Below are 15,438 nucleotides of genomic sequence, written 5' to 3'. Positions count from 1 at the left end.
AGCAGGAGGAGTCAACGTCGCCGTGGAAGCAGGAGGAGTCGACGTCGCCGTGGAAGCAGGAGGAGTCGACGTCGCCGTGGAAGCAGGAGGAGTCGACGTCGCTGTCGTCGCTGTCGCTGTCGTTGTCGTTGCAGCAGGAGTCGCTGTCGCTGTCGTTGCAGCAGGAGTCGCTGTGGTTGCAGCAGGAGTCGCTGTCGCTGTGGTTGCAGCAGGAGTCGCTGTCGCTGTCGTTGCAGCAGGAGTCGCTGTCGCTGTCGTTGCAGCAGGAGTCGCTGTCGTTGCATCAGGAGTCGCTGTCGTTGTAGCAGGAGTCGCTGTCGTTGCAGCAGGTGCTGGTGCGTGAACCAGACTTGGAGCAGGTGCTGGTGTGGAAACCAGATTGGGGACAGGTGCTGGTGTGGAAACCAGACTTGGAGCAGGTGCTGGTGTGGAAACCAGACTTGGAGCAGGTGCTGGTGTGGAAACCAGACTTGGAGGTACTGGTGTGGAAACCAGACTTGGAGGTACTGGTGTGGAAACCAGACTTGGAGGTGTTGGTCGTGACTTTGGCGGAGGTGGCCTGGCAGGAGGTTGCGGCATAGCACGCCGAAGGACTGGTGGCGGTGGCCGGGCAGGGGGTTGTGGCTTAGCACGCCGAAGGACTGGTGGCAGTGGCCGGGCAGGGGGTTGCGGCTTAGCACGCCGAAGGACTGGTGGCGGTGGCCGGGCAGGGGGTTGCGGCTTGGCTGGGCGCAGCTCTGCTACCTCCGTAGCACAGCTCCCAGCACTAGCCCCCCCCCCCCCCCCCCCCCCCCTCAAGAAGCGGATACCAGACGTGTTCTGTGCAGTCTGGAACAGTCTTTAGGGGTGGGTGGAGGGAGGTCAGGAGGAGGGCAGAATCCTCCCCTCCAAATTGTTTATTTGCACCCCCCACTAGAGACTGGGTGGGAGAACAGGGGGAAAAAATATGTGATGTGGGCGGAGCAATAGCTACTGGGGGCGTAACCAAAGTCACTGGAGGTAGAGCTTGAAAGTCAGGTGGTGACTGGGACTGACTAGACCTAAAATTTACAAAAATGTCCTGATAGTGTTTAATCATTGAATTAAAGTCATTAGGAAGTGGCTGACAGCAAGAATGAACAGAATTTAAAAAAATGTCTTTGTCCATGACGTCATCACAAGTGGACGGGGCAACGTCATCAGGGAGCGTGTCATCAGGGGGCGCCGACGGAATGACGTCATAGCTGAAGTTCCCGTGATTGACAGGCCAGTCAGAGAAATCTTTGGTAAAGTGATCGAAGGAATTACCAGACCAGTGAAGAGGGGATTCCTGGGCTGCTTGCAGCTGGCTGTGCTCCGGAGGGAAAAGTTGTGGGATTGGTGCGTCTTTGCCACGAGCCGAAGTCTTCTTGGGTGACCTCCGCTTTTGTTGACGCGTTCGGGCTGGCTGTGAGTGGACATCCCCGGGCCAGATGGAGTCGATTTGGACCAACGAACCGTTAGGCCCCCACAAAAGGTCTTCGCGCTCCAAAGGGGAATACTGGAGAGTCTCTCTCTCCATCGCCTTTAAAACCAGCCACGTCTCGTAGCCGGAATCCTCCACGCCCTCTTCGAAAAGACTGTCTGCTGGTGGTCTTCTGTTATGCTTGCGAGGCATAGTGATGCTGGAGGTCGTCTTTTCAAATTGCAGAGGGATGTCAGGAAGCGGCTTGTAGGTAAGAATAAATTATTTATTTTAGTTGCAGACCAAAATATGCTGCTCGGTGCCCACGGCACGGAAAACAAAAGAGCTGCCAAAAGATGCTAGTAACAAAATACAGACTATGAGCGTAAACGAGAGCGTAACTTGTTGCATGGGAGCAAACAAGACCACCAGGCCGAGTGAGGCCAGCGCGTAAACTAAATAGCCCTCTGATTAGCGCCCGGGCAAAAGGTGCGCATCACGAACACTAACCAGAGGCAGGTGTGAGCAATCAGTAACTATGGTAACCAAACTCAGAAGTGCTTAAACAGGAACTAGAAAGAGATCAAGACTAACGGAAAAACACAAGTGACTACAAAACGTAAACAGAAATATGATCCGGACAGCGGATCATAACAGTGAGCGGTGTAAAGGAACAAGCTTCAGCCTGAGCGTCCGTTTTCCGCCTGGCGCTAGTGTTTGACTTGTCCTCATTTAATAGCGTAACATTATTTTTGGACATTAAAAATTGCAGGGGAAAAAATTACGCCCATGCTCGAAAAACTCAGAGTTGAGACACTGCTCCTGCAGACAGAGAGTGAGGTGTTCCGGGCATGCCCTGACGGGATGAGGCCTAAAACACGCTGGATGGATAAGCTGGGAATGACTTGGTTGTCTGATGATTTGGACCTGTTGAACTGGATAATGTGGCAAGTCTGAGGTTCCCTACCAAGACTGCTGACCCCCTGATAAGCAAAATAAAATAGATGGATGGACTACAACATAACATGATAAAAGGCTTTGTGGAAAAAGATGTTAAATTGGAAAGTTAGTATTTTTCGGGTGAAACTGTGTTAAATACATTTGCCAAGCATTGTAGGTTAACATGCGTATTATGAAGGGCTGCCCCGCCTTAAACGCAGATCACAGGCAGCACGTAGGGCCCCATGATACAAAACCCAAAACCAGTGAAGTTGGCACGTTGTGTAAATCGTAAATAAAAACAAAATACAATGATTTGCAAATCCTTTTCAACTTATATTCAACTGGATAGACTGCAAAGACAATATACTTAATGTTCAAACTGGTAAACTTTGTTAATTTTTTGCAAATATTAGCTCATTTGGAATTTGATGCATGCAACATGTTTCAAAAAAGCTGGCACAAGTGGCAAAAAAGACTGAGAAAGTTGAGGAATGCTCATCAAACGCTTATTTGGAACATCCCACAAGTGAACAGGCTAATTGGGAACAGGTGGGTGCCATGATTGTGTATAAAATCAGCTTCCATGAAATGCTCAGTCATTCACAAACAAGGATGGGGCGAGGATCACCACTTTGTGAACAAATGTGCGAGCAAATTGTCAAACAAATTAAGGACAACATTTCTCAACGAGCTATTGCAAGGAATTTAGGGATTTCACCATCTACGGTCCGTAATATCATCAAAAGGTTCAGAGAATCTGGAGAAATCACTGCATGTAAACGGCAAGGCTCGTGACCTTTGATCCCTCAGGCGGTACTGCATCAAAAATCGACATCAGTGTGTAAAGGATATCACCACATGGGCTCAGAAACACTTCAGAAAACCACTGTCAGTAAATACAGTTCCTCGCTACATCTGTAAGTGCAAGTTAAAACTCTATTATGCAAAGCCAAAACCATTTATCAACAACACCCTGAAATGCTGCCGGCTTCGCTGGGCCTGAGCTCATCTAAGATGGACTGATGCAAAGTGGAAAAGTGTTCTGAGGTCTGAGGAGTCCACATTTCAAATTGTTTTTGGAAACTGTGGACGTCGTGGCCTTCGGACCAAAGAGGAAAAAAAACATCTGGACTGTTATAGGCGCAAAGTTAAAAAAACAGCATCTGTGATGGTATGGGGGTGTATTGGTGTCCAAGGCATGAGTAACTTACACATCTGTGAAGGCCCCATTAATGCTGAAAGGTACATACAGATTTTGGGGCAACTTATGTTGCCATCCTAGAAACGTCTTTTTCATGGACGCCCCTGCTTATTTCAGCAAGACAATGCGAAGCCACATTCTGCACGTGTTACAACAGTGTGGCTTCGTAGTAAAAGAGTGCGGGTACTAGACTGGCCTGCCTGTAGTCCAGACCTGTCTCCCATTGAAAATGTGTGGCGCAATATGAAGCCTAAAGTACCACAACGGAGACCCCGGACTGTTGAACAACTTAAGCTGTACATCAAGCAAGAATGGGAAATAATTCCACCTGAAAAGCTTCAAAAATTGGTCTCGTTTACTGAGTGTTATTAAAAGGAAAGGCCATGTAACACAGTGGTAAAAATGCCCCTGTGCCAAATTTTGCAATGTGTTGCTGCCATTTAATTCTAAGTTAATGATAATTTGCCAAATTACGTTTCTCAGTTCGAACATTAAGTATCTTGTCTTTGCAGTCTATTCAATTGAATATAAGTTGAAAAGGATTTGCAAATCATCGTATTCTGTTTTTATGTACGATTTACACAACGTGCCAACTTCACTGGTTTTGTGTTTTGTATTTGGGGAACCCCGTTGTGCATATAGAAGTGCTTGTAAAATGTTAATGAATGAATGCCAAGGCGCTTATTATGACATTTTACCCAGTTGCTTCTGGCTCTGTTATTGATAGAATTTATTCGTTCATTTATTCATTTTCTACCGCTTGTCCCTCTCTGGGCCGCGGGGGTTGATGGAGCCAATCCCAGCTGCATTCGGGCGGAAGGTGGGGTACATCCTTGTCAAGTCCCCACCTCATCGCAGGGCCAACACGGATAGACAGACAATATTATGATGTCAAATTTTGTGGCGCACAGCAATAGTATTCATATTGCAGGGCAGAGGTATGAAGTTCAAAATTTGGTCGGAATTTAATTGGAAGGTGTATAATTTTATGTTTTGATTATGTTGAAATTGTTATTTTCACAAAAAAATATATGAAAAAAACCTGCATCAAATTAGATTTTTTTTTAAAAATATATAAAAGAACATTTTTTTACAATTTAAAAAAATGTAAACATTTTTGTAATGGGGAGGGGACTTCAAATATAATTGTTCTTAAGGCTCCAATTTCATCTTTTGCTATGCTAACTTTGTTCCACTTTTTAAGCCATATTTTTAGACTTTTGATGTGGTTTCAAAAGTCTTTAATTATATGTTTGGACCACCATTGTATGCAGTTGTGCACATCCCATTCATTCGATTGCGAATTGGCCAATGCAAATAAAAAAAAATATTTTGGGCCATTTTTTCTATTTTTATTTCTGAAACAAAAGTTGGACAACTATTTAATGACACTTTTTAAAAACGACAATAGGACTCCTGCTAAACAAAGGTGTTACCGTTACGCTAAAAACATGCTACACGCGAAGGAAAGGCTACAATACTGCTTCTGGTTCAAACATGAATAGGATTTTTTTGTTTATCTGGAAAAATAAAAGTCCAAAATCAAATGTTGTGGCAATATTTTTATGAAAATGAACCCTTTTTTTGTTTGTTTTCAAATCTGCCGTATATAGTAAAAAAAAAAAAAAAAAGCCCCTTACTTTGTTTTTTGATTTGCGTTTCAGATTTGGAAATATAATATACGGAAGGTACAATTTAAATATGAACATGGGTCCGTGTACTTTCCGTTCATTCTTTTTCCAATTCTGAAACGCAATTTTAAAAAAAATTAGAGCCGTTTTTCGATTTGTATTATATATGGGAGATTTAAAACAAACAAAAAAGGGTTGATTTTCATTAAAATATTGCCATGAAATTGGATTTTGTGCTATTTTTCCTTTATGGATTTTTATTTTTCCAGATAAACACAAAAATTGAAAAAAATGTTCATCCAAAATGCAAAAATGCGTGGTTATCTGTGTGATGACAAATTAAACCGGAAGCAGTATTTTAGCTTTTCCTTTGCTTTTAGCACGTTTTTATCATAACGCTAAACATGCTGAACATCTTTGTTCAGCAGGAGTACTATTGTCGTTTTAAAAAAGCGTCATTAAATAACTTTTGTTTTAGAAATTAAAATAGAAAAAATGGTCCGAATTTTTTTTTGGATTTGCATGTAAGAATTTTAAATAGAACGAACGGAAGGTACACGGACCAAAATGCATGTGTTGTATGAAATAATGAATATTTAAATAATTAATGACTGCAACATAATTGTGTTTTTCTTTATTTTTTTAACTAAAAAAACTGGAGTGAACAGCGACATCAAGCGGACAAACAAAGAACATCATCCAACGGTACTTGGATGACGGTGAGCTCTGTTTTACGCACCAGCAGGGAACAGTTACGTAAAAATTGATTTCAATGTGACTTTCACTAGTTTAATGACTACTATATTATGTTTTGTGTACAAAGCGAATGTATGTGTGCAAAGAGATTGTATGTTGTAATGCCCGCCCGTAGAGGGTGGAATTTGTTTATGGGATGGGCGAAACCAAACCCGTCCCTCCGGCTGTTTCCTGTCAGTGAATGGAGCGCACCCTGCCTGCAAGGTGGAACAACAGGTAAGCACAAGTAGGCAAGGAAATGCCGGCTGGCGTCTTGAAGGAGCTTGAGGCAGAAACTCGACATGGAACCTGCTAGAAATGAGCACTAGCAGGGCGATTTCTGGTGTTTTTTCAGTTGTATTTTTCCACATTTCTCGGCTAAAACCGCCACCAAAAGCTTGTTGGAGTGGATAGAAAGAACTGCACCGCACGTCAAGGAATGTGCAAGGTGAGCGTGCTCTTTACCTAATGACATGCATTTTATTTGCTTCTTTTATTTGTATCTTCCTTAAATTTGTGAATGTAAATGTAATGTTCAACCAAGAAAAGTAATGTTTTGTGAGGTTAGTGTTGCATAATGCAAGACATACAGCACCATTTCGACCATGTGACTCACAATAATAACGCCTACAGCGTTATTCTTATGTAAGTTTCTGCACAGATTTGTCACCCTAGATGTCTTTATCTGTAATTATTCTTCAAATAAAGAGTCTAGTGTGGAAGAATGTGGTGTGACTTGCGTGGCCTAGCAATAAAAAAGTGAATTTTTTAAACCAATTATCCTTGCTTCTATCAATGTAATTAATGCTCTCCTTTCAAATCCTCCCAGTTGCTTTAGAGTTTGTTCCTGAGAGACACACACTTGCAGACGCCGGACACTCCCTGAGTCAGATCTCCGGCAGGAGGTCATGGAGGTTTGGCGCAAGTCCACGGTGTTTGCAGCAGAAGTCCTGGAAGTATTCGACCGATCTTTGACGGAGAAAGAGCTGGTGTCCCAGTCCAAAGCCTTGTGCCGGGACTACATCTTCTGCAGGCTCAACCAAAACGGGCTGGCATGGTCCAAAAGTGAACTCAACCTACAGCCTTCGAACGATGCCCTCGCCGAAGTGTCTTTTGTGCTTCTATCTCTCGGTAGGACAATTCTGAAAGTTATGCCTTTTTATGGGAACGCTTGTAACCTTAAAGCAGCAATCAGTAACAGCAATATCACATCTTTCTGCAGGCTTGTGATAAGGAGAATTGTGTCTGTCATTGCTATCAGTCTACCTAAGACAGGCCTGGGCAAATATTTTAACTCGGGGGTGCCAAATTTAGAGAAAAAAATGTTTCTGGGGGCTGGTATATCTGATTTTTAGGAACACTAATACACAACCTCACAATTAGGGATGATACTCGAAACCGATTTTCCCGGTTGTTCGTTAAGAAAAGAACCGAGTCCTCGGACTCGAATCCCTTTTTGAGAACCGGTACCCGTTATCGAAACCACTATAGTAAAGAAAAGAGTTGGTTCTTTATTCGAATCCCTGGGAACGAATCCCGTCCCAACCGGAAATGCCCCGTGTGACATCACAAGAAATGACGTCACGTAGCTCAGTCATTAGGCGCAGATAGGGAAAGCAGGAAAAACAATGGACCGGAAAAAGCGCTCCAAGTCATAATAAAGTTCAAAACAAAAGGTATAATCCAATGAATAACTTTACTGAAAGATTTGAGCAGGGTACAAACACATGACGAACACTTTTACGACCAACCGGAAACATAGCAACCAGGCTCGCAACGCACCTCCTTTACGGCAGCTGTCGCAACATTCTTAAAGCAACCGCAGCACATACATATATATACAACATATATGACATGATCTCCCTTTTTTAACTTTTGTTTTTCTTTCCTTGTAAACAAAACAAAATCACACTGTATATGTGTTGTCTGTCTAATTATAAATAATGCAGACGAGGCGTGTTGGCTGAGTTCTTGACGTTTACTTTCACAGCGTGCTCATAACCTCATTCTTAGCTGCCGGGTGGTGACATGCAACACTTTTCGGGGCTGCCATGCACATACTTGCCAACCCTCCCGTTTTTAGCGGGAGAATCCCGGTATTCAGCGCCTCTCCCGACAACCTCCCTTCTCCCGACAAACTCCCGGTATTCAGCCGGAGCTGGAGGCCACGCCCCCTCCAGCTCAATGCGGACCTGAGTGGGGACAGCCGTTCTCACGTCCGCTTTCCCAGCAGCTTGCCTGCCCAATGACGTCATAACATCTACGGATTTTAGAGAGTAGAGTGCACAACAAGCAGAGAGAGTTCTTGGTTTCTTATGTGGGTTTATTGTTAGGCAGTTTCATTAACGTCCTCCCAGCGCGGTAACAACACACAACAACAGCAGTCACGTTTAGTCTACTGTAAAGCAGTTCCTCTGCCATAAACAGCAATGTTGTGACACTCTTAAACAGGACAATACTGCCACCTACCGGATAGCCTGCAGAACACTGAAATTCAAGTATGTCTTTTATTTATATGTATAATAAAATTAAAATAAAATATATATATAGCTAGAATTCACTGAAAGTAAAGTATTTTATACATATATATATATATATATATATATATATATATATATATATATATATATATATATATATATATATATATATATATATATATATATATATATATATATATATATATATAAATATATATATATATATATATATATATACACACAGTGTTGGGTTAGTTACTGAAAACCAGTAACTAGTTACAGTTACTAGTTACTTTATTTCAAAAGTAACTCCGTTACTAACTCAGTTACTTACACCAAAAAGTAATGCGTTACTGTGAAAAGTAACTATTTAGTTACTTCTTTTTTTAAAGCTCCCATTAATGCCCTTTTAGCCTTCATTTCAGTACTGTTATTACACTGGAGAATAATACAATCTGTTGATCAACTTGACATGCATTTGCATCACTGAACTCTGCTAAGCAATGTGGTCTACATACAACACACAAAGACAAAGATATGTTTCAAAGGGCCAATTTATTTCAGGCCAGAACAAATTGACAAAACTATTTTAAATAGCTGCAACATAACATACATAAGAAACAAACAGCATAATAACAACATAGCTGTAAACGAAATACGTACTTTAACTTTATTTTTACATACCAAAGCCTAACCAGGCGTTTTTTCTCTCAAGGAATTCTGAAATAAAATCATGTCTGAAGCCCAGAACACTCTACACATTTCCCCAGTTTTAGTTTAGAGATCAGGAAATATTGGCCTGGCCCACTAGGATCCCTCTTTATGTTTGTGAACTTTATTTTTGCCGATATTATAGGCCGATATATGCGTTAAAATGTAATATCGGAAATTATCGGTATCGGTTTTTTATTATCGGTATCGTTTTTTAAATTTTTTTAAATTTTATTTTTTTTATTAAATCAACATAAAAAACACAAGATAGAACCTTTATTTAACCAGATAAGAAAATCCATTGAGATCAAGATCTCTTTCACAAGGGTGACCTGGCCAAGAGGTCAACAGCACAAGATACACTTACAATTAGTGCACCAACCCAAAAAACCTCCCTCCCCCATTTACACTCATTCACACAAAATGGTTGTTTCTTTCTGTTATTAATATTCTGGTTCCTACATTATATATCAATATATATCAATACAGTCTGCAAGGGATACAGTCCGTAAGCACACATGATTGTGCGTGCTGCTGCTCCACTAATAGTACTAACCTTTAACAGTTAATTTGACTAATTTTCATTCATTACTAGTTTCCATGTAACTGTTTTTATATTGTTGTACTTTCTTTTTTATTCAAGGAAATGTTTTTAATTTATTTATTATTTTACAAATTTTTAAAAAAAGTACCTTATCTTCACCATACCTGGTTGTCCAAATTAGGCATAATAATGTGTTAATTCCACGACTGCATATATCGGTTGATATCGGTATCGGTAATTAAAGAGTTGGACAATATCGGAATATCGGATATCGGCAAAAAGCCATTATCGGACATCCCTAATTTAGAGTGATGTGATAATCAAACACTCTAGAAGTCTAGAAATAAAGAGTATATAAGAGAATTGACAGAGTGTGTGTACTATAATTCATAATAACATTGATTTTGATTCAATATTATGTTTTGAGCAATGACAGTTTGAAAAAAAAAAAACCCAGCTTTGTTTTATTAGTCAACATTGTAACGTTTTCTAAATTACATTTCACCTTTAAGCTTTTTTATTTCACTTTTGTTATGTTTTTGTTTATTTTAATAGTATTTTTAGAAAGTGCTGTAGGCCTTTAAAACATTAGCTGTGGGCTGCAGATGGCCTCCAGGGCACACTTTTGACACCCCTGCTATAGATAATAAAAAATTAAATCTGATAAATCTATCGATAAAAAGCTGAGCCTGGCGACGCATGCGCGTTAACAACTCTCTCGCTCTCTGTCTCCACCCCTCCCTCACGAATGCTGCTGCGCGCACCCCTCCCTCCCCTCCCTCCTTCCCACACTCAGACACACACAGCGCGGCTCCTCCGTGTGACACAAGAGATTCAGAAGAACGACACCGTAGCGCTGCCACAAAACACACTCAGATCTTCTGTTTCAAGCCAATAATACATAAAAAGTAACGTAAAATAACGCAGTAACGCATCATGTAGTAACGGTAACTGAGTTACTGAATATAAAAAATAACGCGTTAGATTACTAGTTACCGCCGAAACTAACGGAACACTGTATATATATATATATTATATATATATATATGTGAAATACTTGATTTGGTGAATTCTAGCTGTAAATATACTCTCCTCTTAACCACGCCCTTGGCCACGCCCCCCCCCCCCCCCCCCCCCCGACCACGCCGCCGCCCCTCTCGATTGAGATATTTTACAATCAAGGGAAACGCAGCGCTTGATCCCGTCACTCACTCACTCACACACATGCATGTGGATACGTTTGGAAAAAGATGGGTCGTCTTATTTTGAGTTTCATACATGGACCAAATGACTTCTTTCCAAATTAGGTTTTCTTCCTGTCACTCACACACACACACCTGTTTGCTTACAATAGGAGAACTGTGTCTCTATACTACTACTTTAGTGGTCTGTTATACATATTAAACTGACCAGTCAGGACGCTTCATGCGTAAGGAATAGCAAACAATGTTTATATCAAAGCATATTCTTATCCTAAGCTGTGACATCAACGCATACAAATGATTGTGTCAAAATGCTGGAAAAAAAGACATGACTTAAACGGCTATTCCTTAATGTTTTTATAAACTAATGTCTGTATGGGGATGTATGATGTACTTTATTAACCTGAGTATAGGACAAGCCCCCTTTTTAAAAGAAGGGTTTTTGGAAAAAATATTTTGCACCAAAAAATTGCTAAGATACCATATTAAGTTAACCAAACCAAAAAGTTGGTACCAAACCACAGATCACAAAGTGACTCAGCTTTTCTATCTGTAACTCACACACAGTGTACTTTGTGTTGCGTCCAAATGCAACGTTAAGCATAAGCATTAATATCTTTAAAGGAAGAATAATGTACATTGTGATGATTACTTTTCATTAATTCATATTAACTTTGATCCTCTTTCTTGTCTGTGGGTTCTCCCTGTTTCCTAGGTGACGAGCTGGAGTGCATACTGCCCGGTTTGTACAGGAACGTGGCTCGGCAGCTCAACATTTCTGTTTCCATGGAGAACATGGTTTCGGACGCTTTCATCGGCGTGGCAACGGAGATCTTCTCCACAGGTACACAATTGGAGTTACTGGCCACAAACTTGCTCGTCATAGCTCTGCTGCATTTGCCTACATCAGGAGCACTAGTCCAGTGGTTCTCAAACTTTTTTTGTCATCCCCGACTTTGGACAATGGGGAGTTTTCAAACCCCACCTGCCTCCATCGCCCCAACAGAACACTAATGCCAAGCTTAACATTTTCAAATTTATTGAACATCAAGTAACATCAAGTTGTATACATTCAAACTCAATAACATAAAATAACATCAAGTTCAATAATCAATAAAATAACTGTGCAGCTGTGGTATAACTTGGATCAAGTTATAAATGATAAATGGGTTATACTTGTATAGCGCTTTTCTACCTTCAAGGTACTCAAAGCGCTTTTGACAGTATTTCCACATTCACCCATTCACACACACATTCACACACTGATGGCGGGAGCTGCCATGCAAGGCGCTAACCAGCACACATCAGGAGCACGGGTGAAGTGTCTTGCCCAAGGACACAACGGACGTGACTAGGATGGTAGAAGGTGGGGATTGAACCCCAGTAACCAGCAACCCTCCGATTGCTGGCACGGCCACTCTACCAACTTCGCCACACCGTCCCCAATAAAAGTTCAATAATAAATAAAATAACTTGCATCAAGTTCAATAATAAATAAAACAAAAGTGTTATAACTTGCATGAAGTTCAATAATAAAAAAAAAAAAAGTGTTTTAACTTGCATCAAGTTCAATAATAAATCAAATTAAAGTGTTATAACTTGCATCAAGTTCAATAATACATAAAAAAAAAGTGTTATAACTTGCATCAATTTCGATAATAAATCAAATAAAAGTGTTATAACTTGCATCAAGTTCGATAATAAATCAAATAAAAGTGTTATAACTTGCATCAAGTTCAATAATAAATGATAAATGATGAATGGGTTATACTTGTATAGCGCTTTTCTACCTTCAAGGTACTCAAAGCGCTTTGACAGTATTTCCACATTCACCCATTCACACACACATTCACACACTGATGGCGGGAGCTGCCATGCAAGGCGCTAGCCAGCAGCCATCAGGAGCAAGGGTGAAGTGTCTTGCCCAAGGACACAACGGACGTGACTAGGATGGTAGAAGGTGGGGATTGAACCCCAGTAACCAGCAACCCTCCGATTGCTGGCACGGCCACTCTACCAACTTCGCCACGCCGTCCCAAATCAAATAAAAGTGTTATAACTTGCATCAAGTTCAATAATAAATCAAATAAAAGTGTTATAACTTGCATCAACTTCAATAATAAATCAAATAAAAGTGTTATAACTAAGTGTTATAACTTGCATCAAATTCAATAATAAATCAAATAAAAGTGTTATAACTTGCATCAAGTTCAATAATAAATCAAATAAAAGTGTTATAACTTGCATCAAGTTCAATAATAAATCAAATAAAAGTGTTATAACTTGCATCAAGTTCAATAATAAATCAAATAAAAGTGTTATAACTTGCATCAGGTTCAATAATAAATCAAATAAAAGTGTTATAACTTGCATCAAGTTCAATAATGAATCAAATAACTTGCATCAAGTTCAATAATAAATCAAATAAAAGTGTTATAACTTGCATCAAGTTCAATAATAAATCAAATAACTTGCATCAAGTTCAATAATAAATAAAATAAAAGTGCCACTTTGCAATCTTTGCACAAAAAAAAAAGGAGGAGCTATGCATTTGGCAAGACAGGGAAAGTGAACATGAGTTTTACAGTACTCCAGCATTAGTGGCTGCAATGAGCCTGTTTTGCTCTGCACAGCTTTTCAAATCGGGGTTGCAGGCTTGACACTGCCACTCTTAAGTCATGCTCAATGTTCAGCTGAGACCTGTACTTCGTTTTGAGTGAAGCAACAGCTGAAAAGCCTATCTCACACAGATAAGATGTGGCAAAGGGGAGAAGAATGGACACAGCTCTCTGCCCGATGAGTGGATAATTAGCGCGGATGGGTAGCAACCCAGCCGCGCAAAAGTTTGTTCCGCTTAGCCCCGCCCCCATTAGTTACTGTTGCTATGTCTGTCAAACTTTCGCTCCCACCTAGAAATGTAAAGCCTACAGGGAAAATAAGTAATTTACATTTATTTATATAGCGGATCTCACAGACAGAATCACAAAGTGATTTACAGTGTGTATAGAAAATGAAAGCATAGTAAAAAAAAATCTAAGAATATAATAAAAAAAAAAAAAAAATTTAAAGTGAAATTTCCACTAGTCAAAGATTCTCTATATAACAGTAGCACTGCTATTTTTAAGGAACGACTGAAACAAAGCGCTCTGCTGTTCTTAAGCACCTATACCACAACAATGCATGTCGAAGATCATCTCAATGACAGAAGCATCATAATGTTTTTTTTTAAGGACCTACTGCAAATATGCGAGTCAAAGATTCTCAATGTTACAGGAGCAGTCTGTTGCACTTCAAAAATGGTCGCTAAAGATCCTCTACACAACAAGAGCGCTTTGCTATTTTTAAGGACCTACTACATAAATGTTATTCAAAGATCTTTGCTCCGTTATTTAAGGAATTTGCTGCAAATATACAGTCAAAGATATTGTATATGATAGGAGCACTTTGCTTTTTTAAGGGCTTACTGCAAAAACAGTAGTCAAAAATCCTCTACATGACAATGGTGCTGTACTGTTTTTAATGATCCACACCACCAATGGTTTTCAAAGAGCCTTGCTATTTTTAAAGACCTACAGCAAAAACATTAGTCAAATATATTCTATCCAACAGGTGTGGTCTGCAGTTTATAAGGAATCTGCTGCAAAACTACGAGTCAAAGATTCTATATGTTTGGAGCACTGCTTTTTTTTAAGAGCCTCGTACAAAAACGGTAGCTTTTTTATGAAAGGAATGCTGTGCTGTTTTTAAGGATCTACTCAAAGATCCTCTATATCAGTGGTCCCCAACCTTTTTGTAACTGTGGACCGGTAAACGCTTGAAAATTTGTCCCACGGACCGGGGCGGGGGATTAATGGTATTTGTATTTGTATTTTTTATTTTTGCCATAAAGAAATACAATCATGTGTGCTTACGGACTGTATCCCTGCAGACTGTATTGATCTATATTGATATATAATGTATATATTGTGTTTTTTATGTTGATTTAATAAAATAAAAAATAAAAAAATATTTATTTTTATTTATTTTTTTAATTTCTTACCAATCGGTCCACAGACCGGTACCGGGCTGTGGCCCTGTGGTTGGGAACCACTGCTCTATATGACAGGAGATCCTTGCTGTTTTAAGGACCTACTGCAAAAACATTAGTTAAAGATCTTCTACAAACCCCAAAACCAGTGAAGTTGGCACATTGCGTAAATCGTAAGTAAAAACAGAATACAATGATTTGAAAATCATTTTCAACCTATATTCAATTGAATAGACTGCAAAGACAAGATACTTAATGTTCGAAATAGAAAACTTTATTTTAAACAAATCGGTGTGTAAAGGATATCACCACATGGGCTTAGGAAAACTTCAGAAAACCACTGTCAGTAACTACAGTTTGTCGCTACATCTGTAAGTGCAAGTTAAAACTCTACTATGCAAAGCGAAAGTCATTTATCAACAACACCCAGAAACGCCGCCGGCTTCGCTGGGCCCGAGCTCATCTAAGATGGACTGATGCAAAGTGGAAAAGTGTTCTGTGGTCTGACGAGTCCACATTTCAAATTTGTTTTGGAAACTGTG

The 15,438-nt window shown here is 40.0% G+C and overlaps 1 protein-coding gene across 3 annotated transcripts in view; it reads left to right on the top strand.

Annotated features, from left to right (window-relative positions):
- The first annotated feature begins 5,944 nt into the window (after positions 1 to 5,944).
- The window catches only part of LOC133630822 (bcl-2-related ovarian killer protein homolog B-like), a 19,639-nt gene continuing 10,145 nt past the window's right edge, over positions 5,945 to 15,438 (top strand). The window contains exons 1-4 of one of the 3 annotated variants that reach the window (XM_062022589.1): positions 5,945 to 6,169; positions 6,330 to 6,380; positions 6,762 to 7,063; positions 11,585 to 11,713. In XM_062022589.1, the coding sequence (XP_061878573.1) occupies positions 6,841 to 7,063; positions 11,585 to 11,713 (352 nt within the window). In that variant the 5' untranslated portion in view covers positions 5,945 to 6,169; positions 6,330 to 6,380; positions 6,762 to 6,840. Of the gene's footprint in view, positions 6,381 to 6,761; positions 7,064 to 11,584; positions 11,714 to 15,438 lie in introns of all 3 variants that reach the window. The other 2 variants (XM_062022588.1, XM_062022587.1) reach the window with 2 other exon arrangements.

Source organism: Entelurus aequoreus, linkage group LG16 (genome assembly GCF_033978785.1).
Source record: "Entelurus aequoreus isolate RoL-2023_Sb linkage group LG16, RoL_Eaeq_v1.1, whole genome shotgun sequence".
Classification (NCBI taxonomy): Eukaryota; Metazoa; Chordata; class Actinopteri; order Syngnathiformes; family Syngnathidae; genus Entelurus; species Entelurus aequoreus.
Note: the sequence above shows the minus strand (reverse complement) of the source record. Positions and strands in the feature narration are given on the sequence as shown.